The sequence below is a fragment of the Phyllobates terribilis genome, unplaced genomic scaffold, assembly GCF_046119375.1.
Source record: "Phyllobates terribilis strain yellow unplaced genomic scaffold, ASM4611937v1 Scaffold_7__3_contigs__length_470593459, whole genome shotgun sequence".
In the NCBI taxonomy this organism is placed as follows: Eukaryota; Metazoa; Chordata; class Amphibia; order Anura; family Dendrobatidae; genus Phyllobates; species Phyllobates terribilis.
The window spans coordinates 181754978-181779078 of record NW_027362767.1 but is presented as its reverse complement, the minus strand read 5'-3'; the positions used below and the strand labels follow the sequence as shown (position 1 = coordinate 181779078).

Sequence of the window (24101 nt, the reverse complement as noted above, 5' to 3'; positions counted from 1 at the left end):
GCCTCCGGAGCAGAGCTCATGCAGAGCCCCTGCTCCCTGCCACTTCTGCTCAGACTTCTCTGCACTGAACTAAGATGGTGCCCACCTTTTATACTCCCTTCTCAATGCACCCAGGAACTGCTTCCTCCCTGCTCCTGCACTGCAGGGTTCCCCTTCCTCAGTGTTCCCTCCCCCCACTCCAGCCAGGGACAGGGACTGTCGTGCCCATCTCAGGGGCATATTGGTCGCCCTGCCCCACGGCAATGTGGTGTAATGCATGCAGGTGTCGGGTCCTGATCCACACTCCATCCTTATCTGAGAGTGAGATATCACACCTCTGGGTGAGGTGCAATACGTCTGTAGCAACCGAGCCCTCGGTGCTACAGTTCCATTTATCTTCAGCCTAGGTGACGTATTGTGATACAGGGCCGTGATTTGGGCTATAAAAGGGTCCCCTAGACCCCTACCCCAAGCTTTTTAAGAGAATCATATATGGCGTGCCAGGAGACTCTATGGAATGCTTTCTCAGCATCCAACGAGAGTATCTACTTACAAATTTTTAACTGCATCTAGCCCAGGAAATACTTTGTGCCTAGTAGCAGTGTCTGCTAGTCAGCGGATTATCCCGGCTGTTAAGCAAGCTACACCACCTGTAGTTTGGACACTTAATTTTTTCAAAGGAAATGCTTCGGGACCACGGGATACTTAGTGAAGAGCATCAGGAGGCACCCCAAGGCATAGGGGCTGGGACTGGCACTAGGATGCCTTGCGGTGGACAGCCGAGCTCGATCCTTATAAAAGCTTTTTAACTGAAGCAGCTTTAGTGGACGCTACTGGAGCTGGAATTACGCGGCTGCTGGCATGAGACTTGCCCTCCAATAGATCCTTGTAAATGGATTTAAAGTGTATTCATTCAAATTAGAGGGACAATTTAAATTAAAAAGCTTAGAGCTGCCTCCACCACAGGGGGGCTCTCTCGACCCACCAGCGGACAGGCACCAGTATTGGGAGAGGGGGGCTGGCCGTCAGGGTTCACCGCGGCTCTGGCACAAACCCGGCGACACGGAGGTGGCACGGGCAGGAGCGGACTGGCCGTCTCGGCTTCTCACTTTTTGGATTTTAGAAGGGCATGACATGCCTATATCTGTGTCTCCCCCTCCTTTTACTCCTCCACCTCTTTTCTTTTCGCATGACTATATGTACTTGTCACTTTTCCATGTGTTAGTTGTGTCTTCTGAGCAGTTTGTCAGCTTTTGGACACCTTTGAAGGTGTTTTCTATGTGTTTCTATGTGTTTTTGTTTGCCTGCCATTGGTTTTAACGGTGTTCGAAGGTGTTCGACGAACCGAACCGAACTCGAACACTACGGGGGTGGCTCAACACTAGTCCTGACTGCCATAGGACCTGCCTGGTCCCGGTCCGTCCACTTCGCCCTCAGCCTACTCCAGCTAACTTACCTGGTCTCCCGGCTCCCTACTGGCCCTATGCGGACGTCTTCGGTAAGAAGGAAGCTGAGACGTTGCCACCCCATAGGCCATACGATTGCCCGATCGACCTGGTACCTGGCACCACTCCTCCCCGTGGGCGTATCTACCCGTTGTCTGCAGCCGAGACCCGAGCCATGTCTGAGTACATTGAAGAGAATCTGGCTAGGGGATTTATCCGAAAATCTACCTCCCCGGCTGGAGCCGGATTCTTCTTTGTCAAAAAGAAAGACGGCTCGCTACGTCCCTGTATTGACTACAGAGGACTCAATCTCATCACGGTAAAAAACAAATATCCCCTGCCACTCATCTCCGAATTGTTTGACCGTCTCAAGGGCGCCAGGATCTTCTCCAAGCTGGATCTATGAGGAGCGTATAATCTGGTCCGTATCCGTCAAGGAGACGAGTGGAAGACGGCATTCAATACCCGGGACGGTCACTACGAGTACCTTGTGATGCCCTTCGGTCTCTGTAATGCTCCCGCGGTCTTTCAGGAACTAGTCAACGACATCTTCCGTGACCTCCTGTACTCCTGCGTTGTGGTATACCTGGACGATATCTTGGTCTTCTCTCCGGATCTCCCCACACACCGGAGGGATGTTCGTCAGGTCCTGCTTAGGCTTCGGCAGAACCACCTTTACGCCAAATACGAGAAGTGCCTCTTCGATCAGACCTCCCTTCCGTTCTTGGGCTATGTCATCTCCCAAACAGGTCTGCAAATGGATCCCGAGAAGCTCTCTTCCGTTCTAAAATGGCCTCGTCCTGAAGGTTTGAAGGCGATACAGCGATTCCTGGGCTTCGCTAATTATTATCGTCTTTTCATCCCACACTTCTCGTCTCGGACTGCTCCCATATCTGCACTTACCCGTAAGGGGGCTAACCCCAGGACATGGTCGCCTGAAGCCGAGGAGGCCTTCCTTTCCCTAAAGAAAGCCTTCGCCTCTGCTCCCGTCCTGCACCGTCCGGACTGTAATAAACAATTCTACCTGGAGGTTGATGCCTCCTCCTCCGGAGCCGGAGCGGTGCTCACCCAGAAGTCTTCTACCGGGAGAATGGTAACGTGCGGCTTCTTCTCCAAAATCTTCTCCTCGTCGGAGCGCAACTACTCCATTGGAGACCGGGAATTGCTAGCCATCAAATTGGCACTGGGAGAGTGGCGCTATCTGCTTGAAGGGGCTCTCTACCCGGTAATTATCTACACGGATCACAAAAACCTGGCATATCTCCAAAATGCCCAGAGACTCAATCCTCGCCAGGCCCGGTGGTCATTGTTTTTTGCCCGCTTCGACTTCATTCTTCATTTCCGTCCGGCAGACAAGAACGTCAAAGCTGATGCCTTGTCCCGGTCCTTCCTGTCCTCCGATCAAGAGGAGGAACCTACGCACATCATCGACTCCTCCAAGGTGATGAATGTGGCCCCCTTGGATCTGACTCGTCTTCCACCCGGTAAGACGTTCGTAGCTGTGCCAGATCGGGAGAGGGTTCTTCGCTGGGGACATTCTTCTAAACTAGCTGGCCATGCTGGCCAAAAGAAGACCTTCCAACTTATTACCCGGCATTACTGGTGGCCTACCCTGCGTAAGGACGTGGTAGACTTCGTCGCGGCCTGTTCATCCTGTGCCCGTAACAAAGTTCCCCGACATCTACCTGCCGGCCATCTCCTGCCCCTTCCCGTACCTGCTGCTCCTTGGCAACACATCGCTATGGACTTTATCACCGACCTTCCAGTTTCTGCCGGTTGTACTGTCATTTGGGTTGTCGCTGACCGTTTTTCTAAGATGGCCCACTTCATTCCCCTGCCTGGTCTTCCGTCTGAACCCGAGCTGGCTAAAGACTTTATCCGCCACATCTTCCGTCTCCATGGTCTGCCCCTCCACATCGTGTCGGATCGTGGGGTTCAGTTCACCTCTCGCTTCTGGAGAGCCACATGTAAGCTGCTGGACATTACCCTGGATTTCTCCTCCGCTTACCACCCTCAGTCCAATGGTCAAGTGGAGCGGATCAATCAGATCTTGTCCAGCTACCTCCGGCACTTCGTTGATGCTCACCACTCGGACTGGGTGGATCTCCTACCATGGGCCGAGTTCTCTTATAACAACCATGAGAGCGAGTCCTCTTCCAAATCCCCGTTCTTTATAGTCGGTGGCCAACATCCCCGGATTCCACTTCCTGTCTCCGTTTCTGTGGACAACCCTGCTGCGGAGTCTCTTGTCAGCGAATTTTCTACTATTTGGGAGAGCACCAGGTCCGCTCTTCTTCTCTCCTCTGAGCGGATGAAGAGATATGCTGATAAGAGACGTCTGGATCCGCCCCAATTCCGTCCGGGAGACAAGGTTTGGCTCTCATCCAAACATGTGCGGCTCAAAGTACCCTCCTACAAGTTGGGTCCTCGATTCATCGGCCCCTTCGAAGTCCTCAGGCAAATTAACCCTGTGGCCTACAAATTAAAACTCCCGGCCACCCTACGGATCCCCAACTCCTTCCACGTATCTCTCCTCAAACCCGTTGTCTTTAACTTTTTTTTCCAAAAATCCAGGTGCCCCTCCTGCTCCGGTTTCCGCTGATGACATCTTTGAGGTAGAGAGTATTCTGGCCTCCAAGAGGGTAAGAGGAAAAACCTTTTTTCTGGTAGATTGGAAGGGGTTTGGTCCTGAGGAGAGAACTTGGGAACCCAGGGAGAACATCAACGCCCCGCTTCTCCTTGAGAAATTTCTTTCTGACCAAAAAAAGAGGAGGCCTAAAGGGGGGGGGTACTGTAGCATCGGCGTCTCTGCCCCGTTCTAGGCAGAGACGCCGTCCCTCTCACCTCCCCGCTCCTGGCGCGGCGTCCTCCAGCGCTTCTCTCACCGCTGCTTCCGGCACGCGCTCCTTCCCCGGCAGTGTGCTTAGGGCGCGCGCGCGCTCCCCCTCTCTTAAAGGGACCACGTGCGCCGTCCTAAGGAGTCCCCGGCCAATTGCCGGAGGACCTCCCATATAAAAGGCACCTCCTCCAATATGGAGGTGTCCGAGCAATGTTGTAGCACTGTTCACTACTCTGCTTCAGCCCTCAGGTCCCGTTGCCAGTTACCTGCCAGATACCTGCCAGATTCCTGCCAGTCTGCTGTCTAATTCCTGCCTGTTATCCTGCTACCTGCCTGCTAGCCTGAGGTCCGACGGTCTGCCTTCCAACTTCTGTCAGTCTGTCTAAGGACCAGCCTGCCCGCTCACCTGGGAGCGCACATCTTCTACCTGCCTGCTTGCCTGAGGTCCGACGGTCTGCCTTCCAACTCCTGTCAGTCTGTCTAAGGACCAGCTTGCCCGCTCACCTGGGAGCGCTCATCTGCTGCCTGTCTGCTAGCCTACCAGAAGGCTCTGCCGTCACGTGCTGTGACCACCCGCCTGTCCAGAGACTCCTGCCCGCTCACCTGGGAGCGCTCATCTGCTACCTGTCTGTTGGTCTTCCTGGAGGCTCCGCCGTCACATGCTGTGACCACCCGATTATCCAGAGACTCTCGCCTGCTCACCTGGGAGCTCACGTCTATCATCTGCCACCACAGGTCGTACCAATCCTTTACCCAGAGACTGCCCCGGTCACTTGCCGTAACCTCCTGCCCGTTCATCCAGAGACTGCCCCGGTCACTTGCTGTGACCTCCTGCCCGTTCATCCAGAGACTGCCCCGGTCACTTGCCGTGACCTCCTGCCCGTTCATCCAGAGACTGCCCCGGTCACTTGCCGTGACCTCCTGTCCGTTCATTCAGAGACTGTCCCAGTCACCTGCTGTGACTGCCTGCCCGTCTACCCTGGTCGCCACCCGCTCCCTTACAAGGTCCGTCCCCTTGTATAGTAGCTCAGAGGTTCCGCCTCCCAGACCCGTTACACCCATGATTGTGGAGCCTACTGAAACAGACTAAGTGACCTTCGGAAGCCTTTGCAGTTGTTTTTTGTTAATTATTGTAATTTACTGAGATAATGACTTCTGTGTTTTCATTGGCTGTAAGCCATAATCATCAACATTAACAGAAATAAACACGTGAAATAGATCACTCTGTGTGTAATGACTCTATATAATAGATCCCTCTGTGTGTAATGACTCTATATAATAGATCCCTCTGTGTGTAATGACTCTATATAATAGATCCCTCTGTGTGTAATGACTCTATATAATAGATCCCTCTGTGTGTAATGACTCTATATAATAGATCCCTCTGTGTGTAATGACTCTATATAATAGATCCCTCTGTGTGTAATGACTCTATATAATAGATCCCTCTGTGTGTAATGACTCTATATAATAGATCCCTCTGTCTGTAATGACTCTATATAATAGATCCCTCTGTCTGTAATGACTCTATATAATAGATCCCTCTGTCTGTAATGACTCTATATAATAGATCCCTCTGTGTGTAATGACTCTATATAATAGATCCCTCTGTGTGTAATGACTCTATATAATAGATCCCTCTGCATGTAATGACTCTATATAATAGATCACTCTGTGTGTAATGACTCTATATAATAGATCACTCTGTGTGTAATGACTCTATATAATAGATCCCTCTGTGTGTAATGACTCTATATAATAGATCACTCTGTGTGTAATGACTCTATATAATAGATCCCTCTGTGTGTAATGACTCTATATAATAGATCCCTCTGTGTGTAATGACTCTATATAATAGATCCCTCTGTGTGTAATGACTCTATATAATAGATCCCTCTGTGTGTAATGACTCTATATAATAGATCCCTCTGTCTGTAATGACTCTATATAATAGATCCCTCTGTCTGTAATGACTCTATATAATAGATCCCTCTGTCTGTAATGACTCTATATAATAGATCCCTCTGTGTGTAATGACTCTATATAATAGATCCCTCTGTGTGTAATGACTCTATATAATAGATCCCTCTGCATGTAATGACTCTATATAATAGATCACTCTGTGTGTAATGACTCTATATAATAGATCACTCTGTGTGTAATGACTCTATATAATAGATCCCTCTGTGTGTAATGACTCTATATAATAGATCACTCTGTGTGTAATGACTCTATATAATAGATCCCTCTGTGTGTAATGACTCTATATAATAGATCCCTCTGTGTGTAATGACTCTATATAATAGATCCCTCTGTGTAATGACTCTATATAATAGATCCCTCTGTGTGTAATGACTCTATATAATAGATCCCTCTGTGTGTAATGACTCTATATAATAGATCACTCTGTGTGTAATGACTCTATATAATAGATCCCTCTGTGTGTAATGACTCTATATAATAGATCCCTCTGTGTGTAATGACTCTATATAATAGATCACTCTGTGTGTAATGACTCTATATAATAGATCCCTCTGTGTGTAATGACTCTATATAATAGATCACTGTGTGTAATGACTCTATATAATAGATCACTCTGTGTGTAATGACTCTATATAATATAGGAGTTTCACTTTTTGAATTGAAGAACTGAAATAAATGAACTTTTTGATGATATTCTAATTTAGTGAGATGCAACTGTATATATTATGTATTATTGTGCTAAACATTGTGCGTATTATGGAGCTTAGGTTCTCTTCTGGAATAGAGTGGTATCGCTAGGTGATATAGTCTTTTTGACTTGTCTTTTCGCCTTGGTTTTAGTATTTTATGTGTATTTCTTTGATAAATAAAGAATATTGTATTTTGAATGGCTATTCCTTCCTTCTCTGTATAGGTTGATAACGTTTTGTGGACGTGCCACTACTATAAGGGCTGTGTTTAGGAGTGTTCCACAAAGCGGCTTCCACTTGACAATCTCGTGTGCTGAGGCTATGTGCACAGTATGTTTTTAGGTGGTAAGAAAATGAGTTTTTCATTCCCTGAAGTGGCTTCAGGCTATGTGCACACAGAGAGGGTTTCTAGGCATTTTTTTGAGCAGAAACTGAACGGAAACTCTCCGAATCCTCCTCTAAATATGAAAACTCCTCAAAAAACATGGCGTTTCCGCTCCAAACATAGCTCAAAGAGTTTAAGCAGTGGTGTTTAAGCGTCTTTTTGCGCTTTTTGGTCGCACAGTGCCTCGTTTGGAACGTTTCCATCAGGAGACGCTCCAGAGAAGTGACATACACTGTTATTTTCTCCCACCAGGTGTTTTTTAAAACCCGAAGAGGAAAAAACGCCCAAAAGACTGAACATGTGAACAGCAAAGTGGTTTTACAGTGGAAATGAATAGGAATTTTTTCAAGTGTTTTTTTTGGGTGCTTTCTCAGCACATTATCTTCAATTTTTATTGTTATGCATAAGGGCTAAAATAAAGAAAAGCCATACTATAGGATGACATTTTCAGCCGCTGTCAATAAAGTTATTCAAAGGCGCGCATTGAAACTGTCACCACCCGTGATGCTTTACGTCTGTCACCACGTGATGCGCGTCATCGCTTATGCGCCGGGCTGCATGCTCACTCAGCTTCCGGTTCCGGTCTGACGTTTGGTCTCCGTTAGTCCCGGGGCTGTAGCCACAGCGGAGGCGGGAGGAAGTCACACACGGTGGGAGGGTGAGTCACTGAGGGATGTGGCCGCTAGGGGGTGATGTTAGTCCTCGGCGTGAGAGTGTGCAACTGGGGCCGCTCTGGTAAAGTTTTGGTGCTGGTGGCCGGTCCACAGCTCTGCCTGCGCGGGGGTGCAAGCTGCTATTGGAAAGTTAGGGACATGGCTATATCCAGATGGGGCAAGACACGGGGGGCTCTGCACACGTGGTCGCTATGTAACCTGTGATACAGGGGGGTCTCCGCACACGCGGTCCCTATGTAACCTGTGATACAGGGGGGTCTCCGCACACGTGGTCGCTATGTAACCTGTGATACAGGAGGGTCTCCGCACACGTGGTCGCTATGTAACCTGTGATACAGGGGGGGTCTCCGCACACGCCGTCGCTATGTAACCTGTGATGCAGGGGGGTCTCCGCACACGTGGTCGCTATGTAACCTGTGATGCAGGGGGGTCTCCGCCCACGCGGTCGCTATGTAACCTGTGATACAGGGGGGTCTCCGCACACGCGGTCGCTATGTAACCTGTGATACAGGGGGGTCTCCGTACACGTGGTCGCTATGTAACCTGTGATACAGGGGGGTCTCCGCACACGCCGTCGCTATGTAACCTGTGATGCAGGGGGGTCTCCGCACACGCGGTCGCTATGTAACCTGTGATACAGGGGGGTCTCCGCACACGCGGTCGCTATGTAACCTGTGATACAGGGGGGTCTCCGCACACGCGGTCGCTATGTAACCTGTGATACAGGGGGGTCTCCGCACACGCGGTCGCTATGTAACCTGTGATACAGGGGGGTCTCCGCACACGCCGTCGCTATGTAACCTGTGATACAGGGGGGGTCTCCGCACACGCGGTCGCTATGTAACCTGTGATACAGGGGGGGTCTCCGCACACGCGGTCGCTATGTAACCTGCGATACGGGGAGGGGGGCTACGCACACGCCGTCGCTGTGTAACCTGCGATACGGGGGGGGGGGGGCTACGCACATGCCATTGCTGTGTAACCTGCGATACGGGGGGGGGGCTACGCACATGCCGTCATTATGTAACCTGCGATACGGGGGGGGGGGGGGGGGGCTACGCACATGCCATTGCTGTGTAACCTGCGATACGGGGGGGGGGCTACGCACATGCCGTCATTATGTAACCTGCGATACGGGGGGGGGGGGGGCTACGCACATGCCATTGCTGTGTAACCTGCGATACGGGGGGGGGCTACGCACATGCCGTCATTATGTAACCTGCGATACGGGGGCTCCGCACACGCTGTCACTGTCTTCTCTGGGGTGGATGGACATTACCGCTGCACATCTGGTCCTGGAGCTCAGGAGCAGCGGAGCACGGTTCTGGGTTCGGTTACAGGCGATAATCTTCGGTTGTCCTGTGACTTCCCTGGATCTTCCCCCTTATAACAGTATGTGCACACTGTCTGGATACGCCTGTGGCCCGAAACAGCAAAATAGCCTGGCAGTGCTGCCGCCAGTCATTGAGCTCTGCCGCCAGTCATTGAGCTCTGCCGCCAGTCATTGAGCTCTGCCGCTCTGAGAGACTCAAGCATTACTGCTGAGCTCAGTTATTAGCCATCAGTGCTGTAGACACCGGACCTGGGGAGTGTGAGTGAAGCACTGCTTGTTTATTAAAAAAAAAAATGCAGCTGGTGTTGGGGGTTTTTACAAAAGCCGGAAAACCCCTTTTAAATGGAGCCCTGCTCATGGCCATTTCTAGCTGTGGCTGTGGTCAGCTGTATCCCCGGGCACAGCTGCTGCTAAAGGGGCAGAGTGCCCCCGACTCTCCCAAATCCACAGTGCAGCCCTCTACTTCCTGCAGTCCCATAGACAATGAATGGAGCTCTGGCTGAGCACATGCCCCTCTGCTCAGCTCTGGACACTACAAAGCCCCTCTCACAGGATGGTGGAGGACCCCCAGAAATCAGCTGGCCATTCCCCATCTTCTGGTTAGCGGATAACTTGCAGTTTTGGGAAGACCCCTTTTAAAGTGGGTCTCTTTCTTCCCAACCCCCGGTAGACCGGACCGGCTGCCAGTTGTGCGACAATAGGAATCCTTTGTAGAGGAGTCCGGCAGCAACTTTCTTCTGTCTTCCCATCGGGCAAACACCTCCTTGCCGAATCAAGTGCATGAATGGACCTGCCACACATCTGTACATTTGACATATGTCTTTACCCCTTCCTAGAAGGGCCAGTTTGTGAGGTTTCTTTTTATGCTGAGCAGCAAGATGTTATTGATATCACTCTGAGGTAGATATGAAGTTTTGAGCTTTTCCTTTTTTTTTTTTTTTTTCTTGTATTTGGGGGGTGGGGCGCATAAATTCTGGAGTTTTGATTATTTTTTTTCCCTTCAGAATTTAAAGCACAGTTTTAATAAATTTCTGTTTTGATCAGACTTTTTTTCCAAATATGCTTGGTTTGTTTTTTTAATCGGGGGTGGGGTTTGGAATGAGGAGGGGAGATGGATAGATATACATATATATAGATATATAATTAGTGTGTATATGTATGTGTGCAACATCCTTCAACATGACCGGTTTGGCAGTGGGTCAGTAATGGTGTGGTATTTTTTTGGAGGGCCGCACAGCCCTCCATGTGCTCGCCAGAGGTAACCTGACTGCCATTAGGTACTGAGATGAGATCCTCAGACCCCTTGTGAGACCATATGTTGGTGCGGTTGGCCCTGGGTTCCTCCTAATGCAGGACAATGCCAGACCTCATGTGGCTGGAGTGTGTCAGCAGTTCCTGTAAGATGAAGACATTGAAGCTATGGACTGGCCCGCCCGTTCCCCAGACCTGAATCCGATTGAGCACATCTGGGACATCATGTCTCGCTCCATCCACCAACGTCACGTTGCACCACAGACTGTCCAGGAGTTGGCGAATACTTTAGTCCAGGTCTGGGAGGAGATCCCACAGGAGACCATCCGCAACCTCATCAGGAGCATGCCCAGGCGTTGTAGGGAGGTCATACAGGCACGTGGAGGCCACACACAATACTCGGCCTCATCAGGAGCATGCCCAGGCGTTGTAGGGAGGTCATACAGGCACGTGGAGGCCACACACAATACTGAGCCTCATCAGGAGCATGCCCAGGCGTTGTAGGGAGGTCATACAGGCACGTGGAGGCCACACACAATACTCAGCCTCATCAGGAGTATGCCCAGGCGTTGTAGGGAGGTCATACAGGCACGTGGAGGCCACACACAATACTCAGCCTCATCAGGAGCATGCCCAGGCGTTGTAGGGAGGTCATACAGGCACGTGGAGGCCACACACAATACTCAGCCTCATCAGGAGTATGCCCAGGCGTTGTAGGGAGGTCATACAGGCACGTGGAGGCCACACACAATACTCAGCCTCATCAGGAGCATGCCCAGGCGTTGTAGGGAGGTCATACAGGCACGTGGAGGCCACACACAATACTCAGCCTCATCAGGAGCATGCCCAGGCGTTGTAGGGAGGTCATACAGGCACGTGGAGACCACACACAATACTCAGCCTCATCAGGAGCATGCCCAGGCGTTGTAGGGAGGTCATACAGGCACGTGGAGGCCACACACAATACTCAGCCTCATCAGGAGCATGCCCAGGCGTTGTAGGGAGGTCATACAGGCACGTGGAGGCCACACACAATACTGAGCCTCATTTTGACTTGTTTTAAGGACATTACATCAAAGTTGGATCAGCCTGTAGTGTGTTTTTCCACTTTAATTTTGGGGGGGACTCCAAATCCAGGCCTCCATTGGTTAATAAATGTGATTTCCATTGATGATTTTTGTGTGATTTTGTTGTCAGCACATTCAACTTTATACAGAACAAAGTATTCAATGAGAATATTTCATTCAGATCTAGGATGTGTTATTTGAGTGTACCCTTTATTTTTTTGAACAGTGTATGTATGTACAGTACAGACCAAAAGTTTGGACACACCTCATTTAAAGATTTTTCTGTATTTTCATGACTATGAGTATTGTACAGTCACACTGAAGGCCTCAAAACTATGAATTAACACATGTGGAATTATATACTTAAAAAAGCGTGAAACAACTGAAAATGTCTTATATTCTAGGTTCTTCAAAGTAGCCACCTTTTGCTTTGATGACTGCTTTGCACTCTCTTGACATTCTCTTGATGAGCTTCAAGAGGTAGTCACAGGAAATGGTTTTCACTTCACAGGTGTGCCCTGTCAGGTTTAATAAGTGGGATTTTTTGCCTTATAAATGGGGTTGGGACCATCAGTTGTGTTGTACAGAAGTCTGGTGGATACACAGCTGATAGTCCTACTGAATAGACTGTTAGAATTTGTATTATGGCAAGAAAAAAGCAGCTAAGTAAAGAAAAACTAGTGGCCATCATTACTTTAAGAAATGAAGGTCAGTCAGTCCAAAAAATTGGGAAAACTTTGAAAGTGTCCCCAAGTGCAGTTGCAAAAACCATCAAGCGCTACAAAGAAACTGGCTCACATGAGGACCGCCCCAGGAAAGGAAGACCAAGAGTCACCTCTGCTTCTGAGGATAAGTTTATCCGAGTCACCAGCCTCAGAAATCGCAGGTTAACAGCAGCTCAGATTAGAGACCAGGTCAATGCCACACAAAGTTCTAGCAGCAGACACATCTCTACAACAACTGTTAAGAGGAGACTTTGTGCAGCAGGCCTTCATGGTAAAATAGCTGCTAGGAAACCACTGCTAAGGACAGGCAACAAGCTGAAGAGACTTGTTTTGGCTAAAGAATACAAGGAATGAACATTAGACCAGTGGAAATCTGTGCTTTGGTCTGATGAGTCCAAATTTGAGATCTTTGGTTCCAACCACTGTGTCTTTGTGCGACACAGAAAAGGTGAACGGATGGACTCTACATGCCTGGTTCCCACCGTGAAGCATGGAGGAGGAGGTGTGATGGTGTGGGGGGGCTTTGCTGGTGACACTGTTGGGGATTTATTCAAAATTGAAGGCATACTGAACCAGCATGGCTACCACAGCATCTTGCAGCGGCATGCTATTCCATCTGGTTTGCGTTTAGTTGGACCATCATTTATTTTTCAACAGGACAATGACCCCAAACACACCTCCAGGCTGTGTAAGGGCTATTTGACCAAGAAGGAGAGTGATGGGGTGCTATGCCAGATGACCTGGCCTCCACAGTCACCAGACCTGAACCCAATCGAGATGGTTTGGGGTGAGCTGGACCGCAGAGTGAAGGCAAAAGGGACAACAAGTGCTAAGCATCTCTGGGAACTCCTTCAAGATTGTTGGAAGACCATTTCCGGTGACTGCCTCTTGAAGCTCATCAAGAGAATGCCAAGAGTGTGCAAAGCAGTCATTAAAGCAAAAGGTGGCTACTTTGAAGAACCTAGAATATAAGACATATTTTCAGGTGTTTCACACTTTTTTGTTAAGTATATAATTCCACATGTGTTAATTCATAGTTTTGATGCCTTCAGTGTGAATGTACAATTTTCATAGTCATGAATGTACAGAAAAATCGTTAAATGAGAAGGTGTGTCCAAACTTTTGGTCTGTACTGTGTGTGTGTGTGTGTGTGTGTATATATATATATATATATATATATATATATGTATATATATATATATATGTATATCTATCTATCGTCTTATCCCGTCTGTCTGTCTGTCCAGGAAATCCCGCGTCGCTGATTGGCCGCGGCCGGACCAATCAGCGACACGGGATTTCAGAAAAAGATGGCGTCCGTTAGCGGCTCATCTGCCGCACGGAGGTCAGCGGCGATGCAGCCGGGAGATGAGCGGCTGCTAGCAGGAGAAGGACCCCGACCAGTGGCGCCGCTGCCCTCCATGTGGCTACCGTCGGGAGATCAGCGCCTAGGGCCGCTGATCTCCCGATGACAAGTGTGAAGGGAGGACTGGGGAGCGGCGCCGCCGGTCGGGATACTTCTGCTGCGAGCAGCCGCTCATCTCCCGGCTGCTCGTAGTGGAAGTACCCGCACAGGCAGCGCCGCTCCCCTGTCCTCACTAATAGGATTCTCTTATTGGTCGCGGCTGACGGCCGTGACTAATCAGCATTATTGGCGCAAAATTTAAACACAGCTTAGCTGATTGATCGCGGTCGCCGGCCACGACCAATCAGCATTATTGCCGTCAAATTTAAACACCGCTCTGCTGATTGCGCCCTGTCGGCCGCATACATATTCTAGAATACCCGATGCGTTAGAATCAGGCAACCATCTAGTATATATATTTAGAGAGAGATATCGCGATTCTCCTTTGAAGCCCAGGAAGGATGGATAAGGTGCCGGTTACGGGGGCTACCAGCAGGTTCCACGATTGCACCAGCAATGATTTAGTTAAATTCTATTGTCGGAGAATGATGTTAGCATTTAATTGGTTAAACAGCCGCGATCGGAGCCCGTTCTGGTTGCTGCAGAAGTCGGCTGGAATATGGAGGAAGCAGAGGCAGGAATCAATCTCTAAAATCACAATGCGCCTTTAAGTTCTTCTCTTCAGGAATACACACTTGAATATCAATATGGCCGCCTTCTGTCTGTTCCAGCTGTGGGATTAGAGGGTCTGCCCCGGTGAACCATGTCTCTCTCAAGGCGGGAACTTGATGACCTAAAGCCATGGATAGAGAAAACTGTTAAGGGAGTGCTGGGCTTCTCCGAGCCGACCGTGGTCACCGCCGCCCTGAACTGCGTGGGAAAGGGCATGGACAAGAAGAAGGCTGCAGGTAAGGGGTCCTGATGCTGACTGATGTATATCATAGCCCACATGTGTGGCCGTGTCTTAAAGGGGTTTTCTTTGGTGCCAATTTCCTTTAGACCACCTGAAGCCATTCCTAGATGACTCCACGTTGCGATTTGTTGACAAGCTTTACGATGCTGTCAGGGAAAGTCGAGGTTCCCGACACTCCAGATCCAGCAGCGACAAAAGCAGGAAACGGGAAATTAAGGTGAGCGTCCTCCCTGGTGAAAGCTGAGCTTTACCAACAACAGTCATCTTGACTAAAACTCCCCCCCCCCCCCCCCCCTCATTAGGAAGTGTTCGGAGATGATCCGGATCTTGCAAAGGATTCTTCTAACTCAAAGAAAAAGCGCGTCCCACGCTTTGAAGAAGTTGAAGAGCCAGAGGTGATCCCCGGTCCCCCTACGGAGAGCCCGGGTATGCTGACCAAGCTGCAGGTAGGGCTTTTTTTGTTTCATCGCACCCTTCTCTTGGTGGAGGAAACTCCTCACACTTTGAAATTGGTACGGAGACAATGTATTCGATAAGTTTACGAGGAGGCGGGACGGAACTTGGCACGATCCGTATGCCACGCGTCTGTTTTCCCCTTCATCTGCCAACCTTTGTGACAGGGTTCATGGCTCGTAGATGAATCTGTTGTCTGCCAAATGCTTTCCTGGGAGGTAAAATAATATGCAATTTCTGCTTTTACAGATTAAACAGATGATGGAGGCTGCCACCCGCCAGATAGAGGAGAGGAAAAAACAGCTGAGTTTCGTCAGTCCTCCTCCTGTGGTACAGTATACAGCACCTACCCTTATTAACTAAAAAATAAGCTTCTCCATAGTATTGTTCCTCTTTCCTAAATTGTGCCAGTGTTTTTTAGCTGCTCACCCACTAGTTATTCTGTGTCACATCCAGGGGGTGTCTCATAAACCAGTCCTGGGCTTAATTCAGGTGTCCGTAAAACACGGCCCAAGTGCGGGATGTGATGTCCTGACTGGCCCGAACGTAACAGCTTCACAGGCATATATTAGGCTGTTGAGTTCAGGTTAAGAGACCCACGACCAGTCCAGATTCAGATAGTCTGAATTTGGCCCTAGTTGTGCTTAGGGGTAAGAGCCTGCCTTCGTCTTACCATTTGCTTTTTTTTTGTTTGTTTTAACTTCTACAGTCTAAAGTTTCCTCCTCCTCGCAATCCGACCGATCATCCATTGGGAACACGATCCAGCCTTCCCAGGCTGCCACTTTCATGAACGACGCCATAGAGAAGGCTCGGAAAGCCGCCGAACTACAAGCAAGGATTCAAGCCCAACTCGCCCTGAAGCCGGGTCTTATAGGGGCTACTAATGTGGTTGGGTTGGCCAACCTTCACGCCATGGGAATTGCCCCTCCGTGAGTATGAGGCCAATGTTACATTTTGCACTTTTTTTTGACTTGAAGAAATTGTGAGGTGACGTAAATGTTCTTTGTTTGTTCTTGTTTTTTTAGGAAAGTTGAGCTGAAGGACCAGACGAAACCCACTCCTCTTATCCTGGACGACCAGGGTCGCACAGTAGACGCTATGGGGAAAGAGATCGAGTTGACCCATCGCATGCCCACGCTGAAGGCCAACATCCGAGCCGTGAAAAGGGAGCAGTTCAAGCAACAACTGAAGGAAAAGCCCTCAGAGGATTTGGAGTCCAACACTTTCTTCGACCCTCGTGTGTCCATTGCCCCCGCGCAACGGACAAAACGTTCCTTCAAGTTCCACGACAAAGGGAAATTTGAGAAAATTGCTCAGAGATTAAGGACAAAGGTGCCACCTATATTTTTTTGCAATTCAGGGAGGGGGGCCGTCTGCGTCTGGTGGCGATTCCTGTATTAATATAGATAATTGTGTCACCGAATAGGCTCAGCTGGAGAAACTACAAGCAGAAATATCGCAAGCGGCCAAGAAAACCGGCATCCAGACCACCACCCGACTGGCACTTATTGCCCCCAAAAAAGAGATCCGGGAAGGAGAAATACCTGACTTTGAGTGGTGGGACTCCTTCATTCTCCCCAATGGAATTGACCTGTGAGTATGGCTTCCTCTCACTCCTACTGTTCATCCATGGCCATGATAATGACGTCCTTCTCCATCCAGGAAACCAGAAGCCTTAGCGGTGCGGGAAGAATTCCATGGGATCACCAAGCTGGTAGAGCATCCGGCTCAACTCAGCCCTCCAGGTACAGGACATTTGTAGCTTGTGTCATCCCCAACAATCCAGGGCTGTGGAGTCGGTGTCCATTTTGGTGGAGTTGGAATCAGAGTCAGTATAAAATGGACCGACTCCAACTCCGAAAATATATAATAAATTGGGTACAGTCGTTCAATGCAGTTTGTGGGGAATATTTTTTCATAAGAATTTGGGAAAGTTATGAAATGTCCTATTCCTGATCTAAGGGTCTGGACTTTTATCTGAGATGAATCTGTGCTGCAGTAAATTTATCACTTACACATGAGCCATGTATTAGGGGGTCTGAGTCATGAAAATTGAGGAGTCGGAGGTTTGGCTTACCGACTCCACAGCCCTGCAACAATCTCTGTGTTAATGGGCCACCATGGCAGCTGTGGGCATGCTGACGGCCCTCTTGACCGCCACCTTGGTACTTCTGTCAAGCTTTGCCATAGGCTGGGTTGAAACCCTAATTTTTACTAATTACTTAAGTATTGTGGTATATAATACAAGCCGTCAAACTAATGTAGGTTAATTTCCCCTAGGAAAAGTTAAAAAAAAAAAAAAAATATTGAAGAAAAAAGAATAAAATTAAATATAAAAAATATTTAAATGAATATGAAAAATAAATTAAATATTTTTAAAAATAATCAAGAAAAATATATTAAAAAAATATATTTCAAAAATGGTATGTTCAGAAAAAAAAATCCACCACTCGGACTAACAGTAACTCTCCAGCCCTAACTTTATACGCAAAGCGTCTGTCCAACAGAATAGCAGAGGACCTATATGGATCTCTTAGTATGGGGGTCCTTTGCTATGTTGGGAGTTACTAAGTGTCCGCGACTCACATTCTGGAGCAGGTACAGGTCCTGCATGTTGGAGCTGTTATGTTTCTTTTGATTTTATATGCTCATTTTGCTTTTTGTTTTTCTTTCATTCAGTTGATAAAGACGCACCGGTGACACTTGGGATTTATCTCACTCAAAAAGAACAGAAGAAGCTGCGGCGCCAGACAAGAAGAGAAGCACAGAAGGAACTGCAGGAGAAAGTGCGATTAGGACTGATGCCTCCGCCAGAGCCTAAAGGTAGGGCTACGTCCAGATCTGTATCGGAGTCTTGTCATCCTGCTTTCACTGATTGCTCAAGGTAAATCTGCCTAAGGATGGCAGCATGGTGGGAGCATGAGATTCACTGTAACATTTCTACACACTTGGAATTTTTTCATTCTCTGTTCTTCAATACATTATATGGTAAAATGAATGGGGTCATTCAAAAGCACAACTCGTCCTTCAAAAAACAAGCCCTTATACGCTTTGCTGACGGAAAAAAAAAAAAAGTTGTGACTCTTGTACGGAGGGGAGGTAAAAATGAAGGGGTTAAATGCGCCTTATCGTTTTGTCTTCACTTTCTCTCAGTGCGAATATCCAACTTAATGCGAGTGTTGGGCACGGAGGCAATACAGGACCCCACAAAAGTAGAGGCCCACGTCCGGGCGCAGATGGCAAAACGCCAGAAGTAAGTATTTTGCATTATCAGGCTGTGTGGCTGCAGATTGTTTCCGTTCCGTTGACTGCTTGTCAATGGACAAAGCTACAATAAGACGTTCATAGGTCAGCCATATGATGAGTGAGGCCGTGTGCCACCATTTCTATTATTAATGATGGGGCTCTCTTCATTTCAGGGCTCATGAAGAGGCCAATGCAGCCAGAAAACTGACGTCAGAGCAGAGGAAGGAGAAGAAAGTGAAAAAGTTAAAGGAAGACATCACACAAGGGGTCCACGTAGCTGTATATAGGTAATGCGGCTCATTGGGAGCCTTTCATATTGAGGGAATACAATGGAAGAGCCGTCCCCTTATCTTAATAAGGTCACCGATATGAATATATCTGCAGAATATAGGAGAAATAATGGGCACAAAGGGGTCGGAGCAATTCTGAAGTTATTCCATATCCGAAAAATAGTGTCGTGGATGGTGTCATCTCTGGGGGTCTGACCACTGAGACCTCCACCGATCCTGAGAATCTGGGCTCTGAACGGCCCTGCCCCATTCATTCTCCATATAATGAGCGTCCAATGGTCTCCCGTTAAGAATGAATGGAGCGTAACTGCACATGATCGACCACTGCCACATTCGCACCATTCTCTTCAGAGCCCTGGTTCTTGGGATTAGTGGTGGTCCCAGCAATCAGGGAGTTAAATCCAACCCTATGGATAGGGGATAATAAGTTGGAACAACCCCTTTAGATGGGTCTGAGCTGCTATGAGACCCCTTGGTGCACCACAGTTATGATGTGGGGAAGGGCATGCAAAGGACGCTCCATCGGCAGCACACCACCTAAATGCTGCTGTCGTGGAATGACTGTACCAATGGTCGCTGCTGTTAGAGGCAGTGCCATCTGTATAACACAGCCTGCACCTGCTTGGTATGGAGCAGGTTCAGTCCCATGCACACACGTACGTCCCGTGTTCAGAAGGGGTTCAAGAACTTCTTCATGAAGTCTGATCACTGCTCTGTTGGATTTGGTGTAACTTTTTTTTTTACCTTTTTTTGGGGGGGGCATCTATTGTGGTTGGTCAGCGTGGTCTTCCATAGCCACTATTTGTCCTCTCTCTGTTCTAATTATTATTATTATTTTTTTTAATTTTTGCATTTTTTTTTTCTCAGTATTCGCAATTTAACAAATCCATCAAAAAAATTCAAGATTGAAGCGAACGCCAACCAGTTGTACCTGACAGGAGTCGTCGTATTACACAGAGATGTGAATGTGGTGGTAGTGGAGGGAGGTAAGTGATGGGTGGATAGCTTTATTCTCAACGCTCACAGTCGCCACAAGGTGGAGCTCTTTGCATGTGGATTTACACGACTTCCTTTAGACTGTATACTAGTGATCCCGCTCCACACAGGACGTATCCGCAGTGATCGGAGCGGCTCGGTGCACTGCAGTCTAACCACTTACATGTCGTCGTGCCAATGGGCTGCCATGTCACCCGCCAGCCTGTTAAAGGGCTAACGTCACTAACCTTCCTGGTGCAACTGTGAGGATAGGTGACTGTGAATAATATACTGTAGTATATGGCAAAAGCTATCAAACAAGTATTGTATGTAGTATAAAGTAGCAGCCACCGCAGGTTCAAGCCACCAAAGAGGACTCAAAAAGTAGTGAAAAGATATAAAATATAGAAATATATATTATATATATTTATATTGTTAAAGTATATTCAATCTCGCTGTGTACACAAATATTAAAGTATTAAACCCAAAATGTAAAGAACAAAATAATAAAAAATTGTAGAATTACCCTTTTTTCAGTCACCGCAACTCTCATCAAAAATTGTAATATAAAGCAATCAAAAATCCTGTCTGAAATATACAATTTGGGACTGGTTTTCATTGCAGGACCCAAAGCCCAGAAGAAATTTAAACGATTGATGCTGAGCCGGATAAAATGGGACGAGCAGACGTCCAATCCTAAGGCAGACGGTGAGTGCCCCTAGTCCATATAGGCAACGCCACATAACAGAACTCAATCAGGGATTGTGTATGTGCCCAGTGGTGGCCTGCATACCACCTGGCCCGGGTGACGCGTTACCTGCATACATACCACCTGGCCCGCATACATACCACCTGGCCCAGGTAACGCCTGGCCCACATACATACCACCTGGCCCAGGTAACGCCTGGCCCGCATACATACCACCTGGCCCAGGTAACGCCTGGCCCGCATACATACCACCTGGCCCGGGTAACGCCTGGCCCGCATACATACCACCTGGCCCAGGTAACGCCTGGCCCGCATACATACCACCTGGCCCGGGTGACGCCTGGCCCGCATACATACCACCTGGCCCAGGTAACGCCTGGCCCGCATACATACCACCTGGCCCAGGTAACGCCTGGCCCACATACATACCACCTGGCCCAGGTAACGCCTGGCCCGCATACATACCACCTGGCCCGGGTGACGCCTGGCCCGCATACATACCACCTGGCCCAGGTGACGCCTGGCCCGCATACATACGGCCTGGCCCGCATACATACGGCCTGGCCCGCATACATACCGCCTGGCCCGCATACATACCGCCTGGCCCGCATACATACCACCTGGCCCAGGTGACGCCTGGCCCGCATACAATACCGCCTGGCCCGCATACATACCGCCTGGCCCGCATACATACCGCCTGGCCCGCATACATACCACCTGGCCAGGTGACGCCTGGCCCGCATACATACCACCTGGCCCGGGTGACGCCTGGCCCGCATACATACCACCTGGCCCGGGTGACGCCTGGCCCGCATACATACCGCCTGGCCCGCATACATACCACCTGGCCCGGGTGACGCCTGGCCCGCATACATACCACCTGGCCCGGGTGACGCCTGGCCCGCATACATACCGCCTGGCCCGCATACATACCGCCTGGCCCGCATACATACCGCCTGGCCCGGGTGACGCCTGGCCCGCATACATACCACCTGGCCCGGGTGACGCCTGGCCCGCATACATACCACCTGGCCCGGGTGACGCCTTTCCCGTATACCACCTGGCCCGGGTGACGCCTTTCCCGTATACCACCTGGCCCGCATACATACCACCTGGCCCGGGTGACGCCTGGCCCGCATACATACCGCCTGGCCCGCATACATACCACCTGGCCCGGGTGACGCCTGGCCCGCATACATACCGCCTGGCCCGCATACATACCACCTGGCCCGGGTGACGCCTGGCCCGCATACATACCACCTGGCCCGGGTGACGCCTTTCCCTTATATCACCTGGCCCGCACACTCCTGGATCTAAAATTCTTATTCTGCAGAAGATCCATAATAAGCTTTCTTTTCTCCTTACAGATGATGACGAGTCAGATGAGGAAACAGTAAAAAAGTCTAACAAGTGCTCTTTAGTGTGGGAGGTGAGCTCCAGATTATTCTCTATATAGATACTTTATGATGGTGATTTTAAAAATTAAAGGGGTATGCCGGTCTTCACAATTGTGTCCAAATGGTGTACATGCAGTAAGAGCTGTCAGCTACTTCTGAAGTGTCTATAGAGGAGATAGACCCTTAGTGTTATGCCCCATCTTCATAGATGGTTGTAGTCGGATAGTACTTGTAAAAATAAGCACTTTTTCAATTTACTGCTTATTAAAATTTGCAGCGCTGTTAACACTTGTTTACATTGCTTAGGAGACCGACCACGGCTGCTTTTTCATTTGTAAGCATTGCACTAAAGCTGGCAGCGATTAGGAGGTAACGGCGACCTCCAGTGATCCTGCTAAACAGTGCTTACAAGCTCCATAGAAAAGGGCTTGTAAGCACTGGCCTTCAGGGGCCGGTCTCCAAGGCACCAAGCTATAAACAAAAAAAAAAAAAAGTGTTTATCTCAAGAACTGATGAAAATTTTAATAAATAGTAAATTGGAAAAATGTTTGTATTTACATGTACTATTCGACAGTATCTATGAAAATGGGAAAAACCCCTTCAAGTCAGTCTCACATACAGGCACATGACCATGCCCCCACTATTTCTCCTCCTTGTGTGATGTATCAGGACATCACACATCCCTTCGCCTCTGCTCACTGGAACACACATCTGTCCTTCGCTGTTTCTGAAGGAATTGTGTTTCTCATGCTAGGCAGCAAATGGCAATAAGCTCAGCATGAGCAACAGAGCAATATACCAGGAGCAGATCTGCGTGCGTGGGTCATTACAGCCGTACCATACGCTTTGTACTTTTAAGAAAGTGTCTGTAAGAGAAGAGAGGAATCATGGGAACTATAGTCCTTCACGTTTGTCTTGCCCACAGCAAGTCCTGGCAGCATCAGAGCAAAGGTGCTGCACAGTGACGGAAAATATAATGAAAATAATTACTTGTGGTCTATGGTGGCATCGTCTGGTGAGAATTCAAGAGGCATTAACACTTTTCTATGTTAGCCTTTGCTTTGTAATAATCAATATTATTTGATTGCCTTTTTTATTTTTTTAGGGAACGGCCAAAGAACGCAGTTTCGGAGACATAAAATTCAAACAGTGCCCGACAGAAAACATGGCTCGGGAACATTTTAAGAAGCACGTGGCTGAGCACTACTGGGACCTGGCACTGAGTCAGTCAGTTTTGGAAACTGCAGACTGAGCTCCATCTATTTTTTTTTGGGGAGGGGTGTTATGTCAGATCTACCACCCAAACCTCTGATTTTGGACAACGTTACATCATCTTACTCCTCATCGCTGGACTAGGAAACAAGCAGAGAACAACTTCCAATTTCTGGAATACAAAAAAAAATAATTTTTTTTTTTTTTTTTTTACATACCGCTCCAGACAGGTTTGCCTATGCTTTGAGGGTTTTTTCTAGTAGCCCCTGTGGTCAGTGGAGTAGTCCCTGAAAATATTGTTTTCCTCATGAAAACAAATGTTCTGCAAAGTTGTTTCCAACAGCAAGACATGGGCGATGCCTTCCTCCAAAATGGTTTTCCAGCCTCATTGCTTGCGTACGCGCTGCTCCTGAGCGGGCTCTTACATAGGTCCTATATCCGCTCTATATCGGATATATCCCAGAAGACCCCATCATTTACACGCGGCAGAAGTGTTACCCAAATTTACATGTTCAGCATGGGACGACGGCAAATCGGCCGAGTGCAAATATGCAATGTTGTAAAGGGATGGTTTTAATAAAGTTTATTGAATAGATCCGCAGTAGCATTTAAAGGGATTGGATGTACGGCTTTCTCCATTAATTTCTATGGGAGCTTCAAAAATTGCAAATTTTGGAGCTGCTGTAGAAATGAGGTGGGGAGGAGAAGATGCAGAAACAACCCTCAAACTGTAACTAAATGGAGAGATAAAAAGCTCCTGTTCTGAACACTGCCCCCACATTGTAAGTTCTGACCCCCCCACTCCACGCGGTTGAGGATTCCCACTAACGCGTTTGTTCCCCTTTCCTTCCGTTGCCAAATGGCTGGCTGAACTCATGCACTAAGCCAGCCTCCTCATTAGAAGAAGGGGGCTGTCTTAGTTGAGGAGTGACGTGGAAGAGGGGCAGAAATGTGGGGGGGCAGTGTTAAGAATTAAAGGACATTAATGACATTTTATTTTTAAGTTTTGACAGGCCTCTTTAGCATACAACAAATTATTTTTTTTCCATCTTTTTTTATTTTTTATTTGCATTGCTAGAAGTAACATCTTGTCTTTTATGCAAAATAAACAACAACAAAAAAAAGGACAAA

General features: G+C 48.4%; 1 protein-coding gene across 1 annotated transcript; it reads left to right on the top strand.

Annotated features, from left to right (window-relative positions):
* The first annotated feature begins 7837 nt into the window (after positions 1 to 7837).
* PRPF3 (pre-mRNA processing factor 3) lies at positions 7838 to 23179 on the top strand. Its single transcript, XM_073639560.1, has 16 exons — positions 7838 to 7978; positions 14507 to 14683; positions 14775 to 14905; positions 14991 to 15134; positions 15391 to 15471; positions 15851 to 16071; positions 16168 to 16474; positions 16569 to 16735; positions 16805 to 16887; positions 17822 to 17965; positions 18296 to 18395; positions 18562 to 18675; positions 19546 to 19664; positions 20278 to 20361; positions 21729 to 21790; positions 22864 to 23179. Exons 2-16 carry the CDS (start codon positions 14539 to 14541, stop codon positions 23008 to 23010), a joined length of 2049 nt encoding a protein of 682 aa, XP_073495661.1. The 5' UTR covers positions 7838 to 7978; positions 14507 to 14538; the 3' UTR covers positions 23011 to 23179.
* Positions 23180 to 24101: the final 922 nt, after the last annotated feature.

Excerpts from the sequence above, each read along its gene's own strand:
- PRPF3 (XM_073639560.1), top strand. The coding sequence starts at position 14,539 with ATGTCTCTCTCAAGGCGGGAACTTGATGACCTAAAGCCATGGATAGAG. Across the intron at positions 18,676-19,545 it reads GTCCACGTAGCTGTATATAG|TATTCGCAATTTAACAAATC; the intron begins GTAATGCGGCTC and ends TTTTTTTCTCAG. Across the intron at positions 21,791-22,863 it reads AGTGCTCTTTAGTGTGGGAG|GGAACGGCCAAAGAACGCAG; the intron begins GTGAGCTCCAGA and ends TTATTTTTTTAG.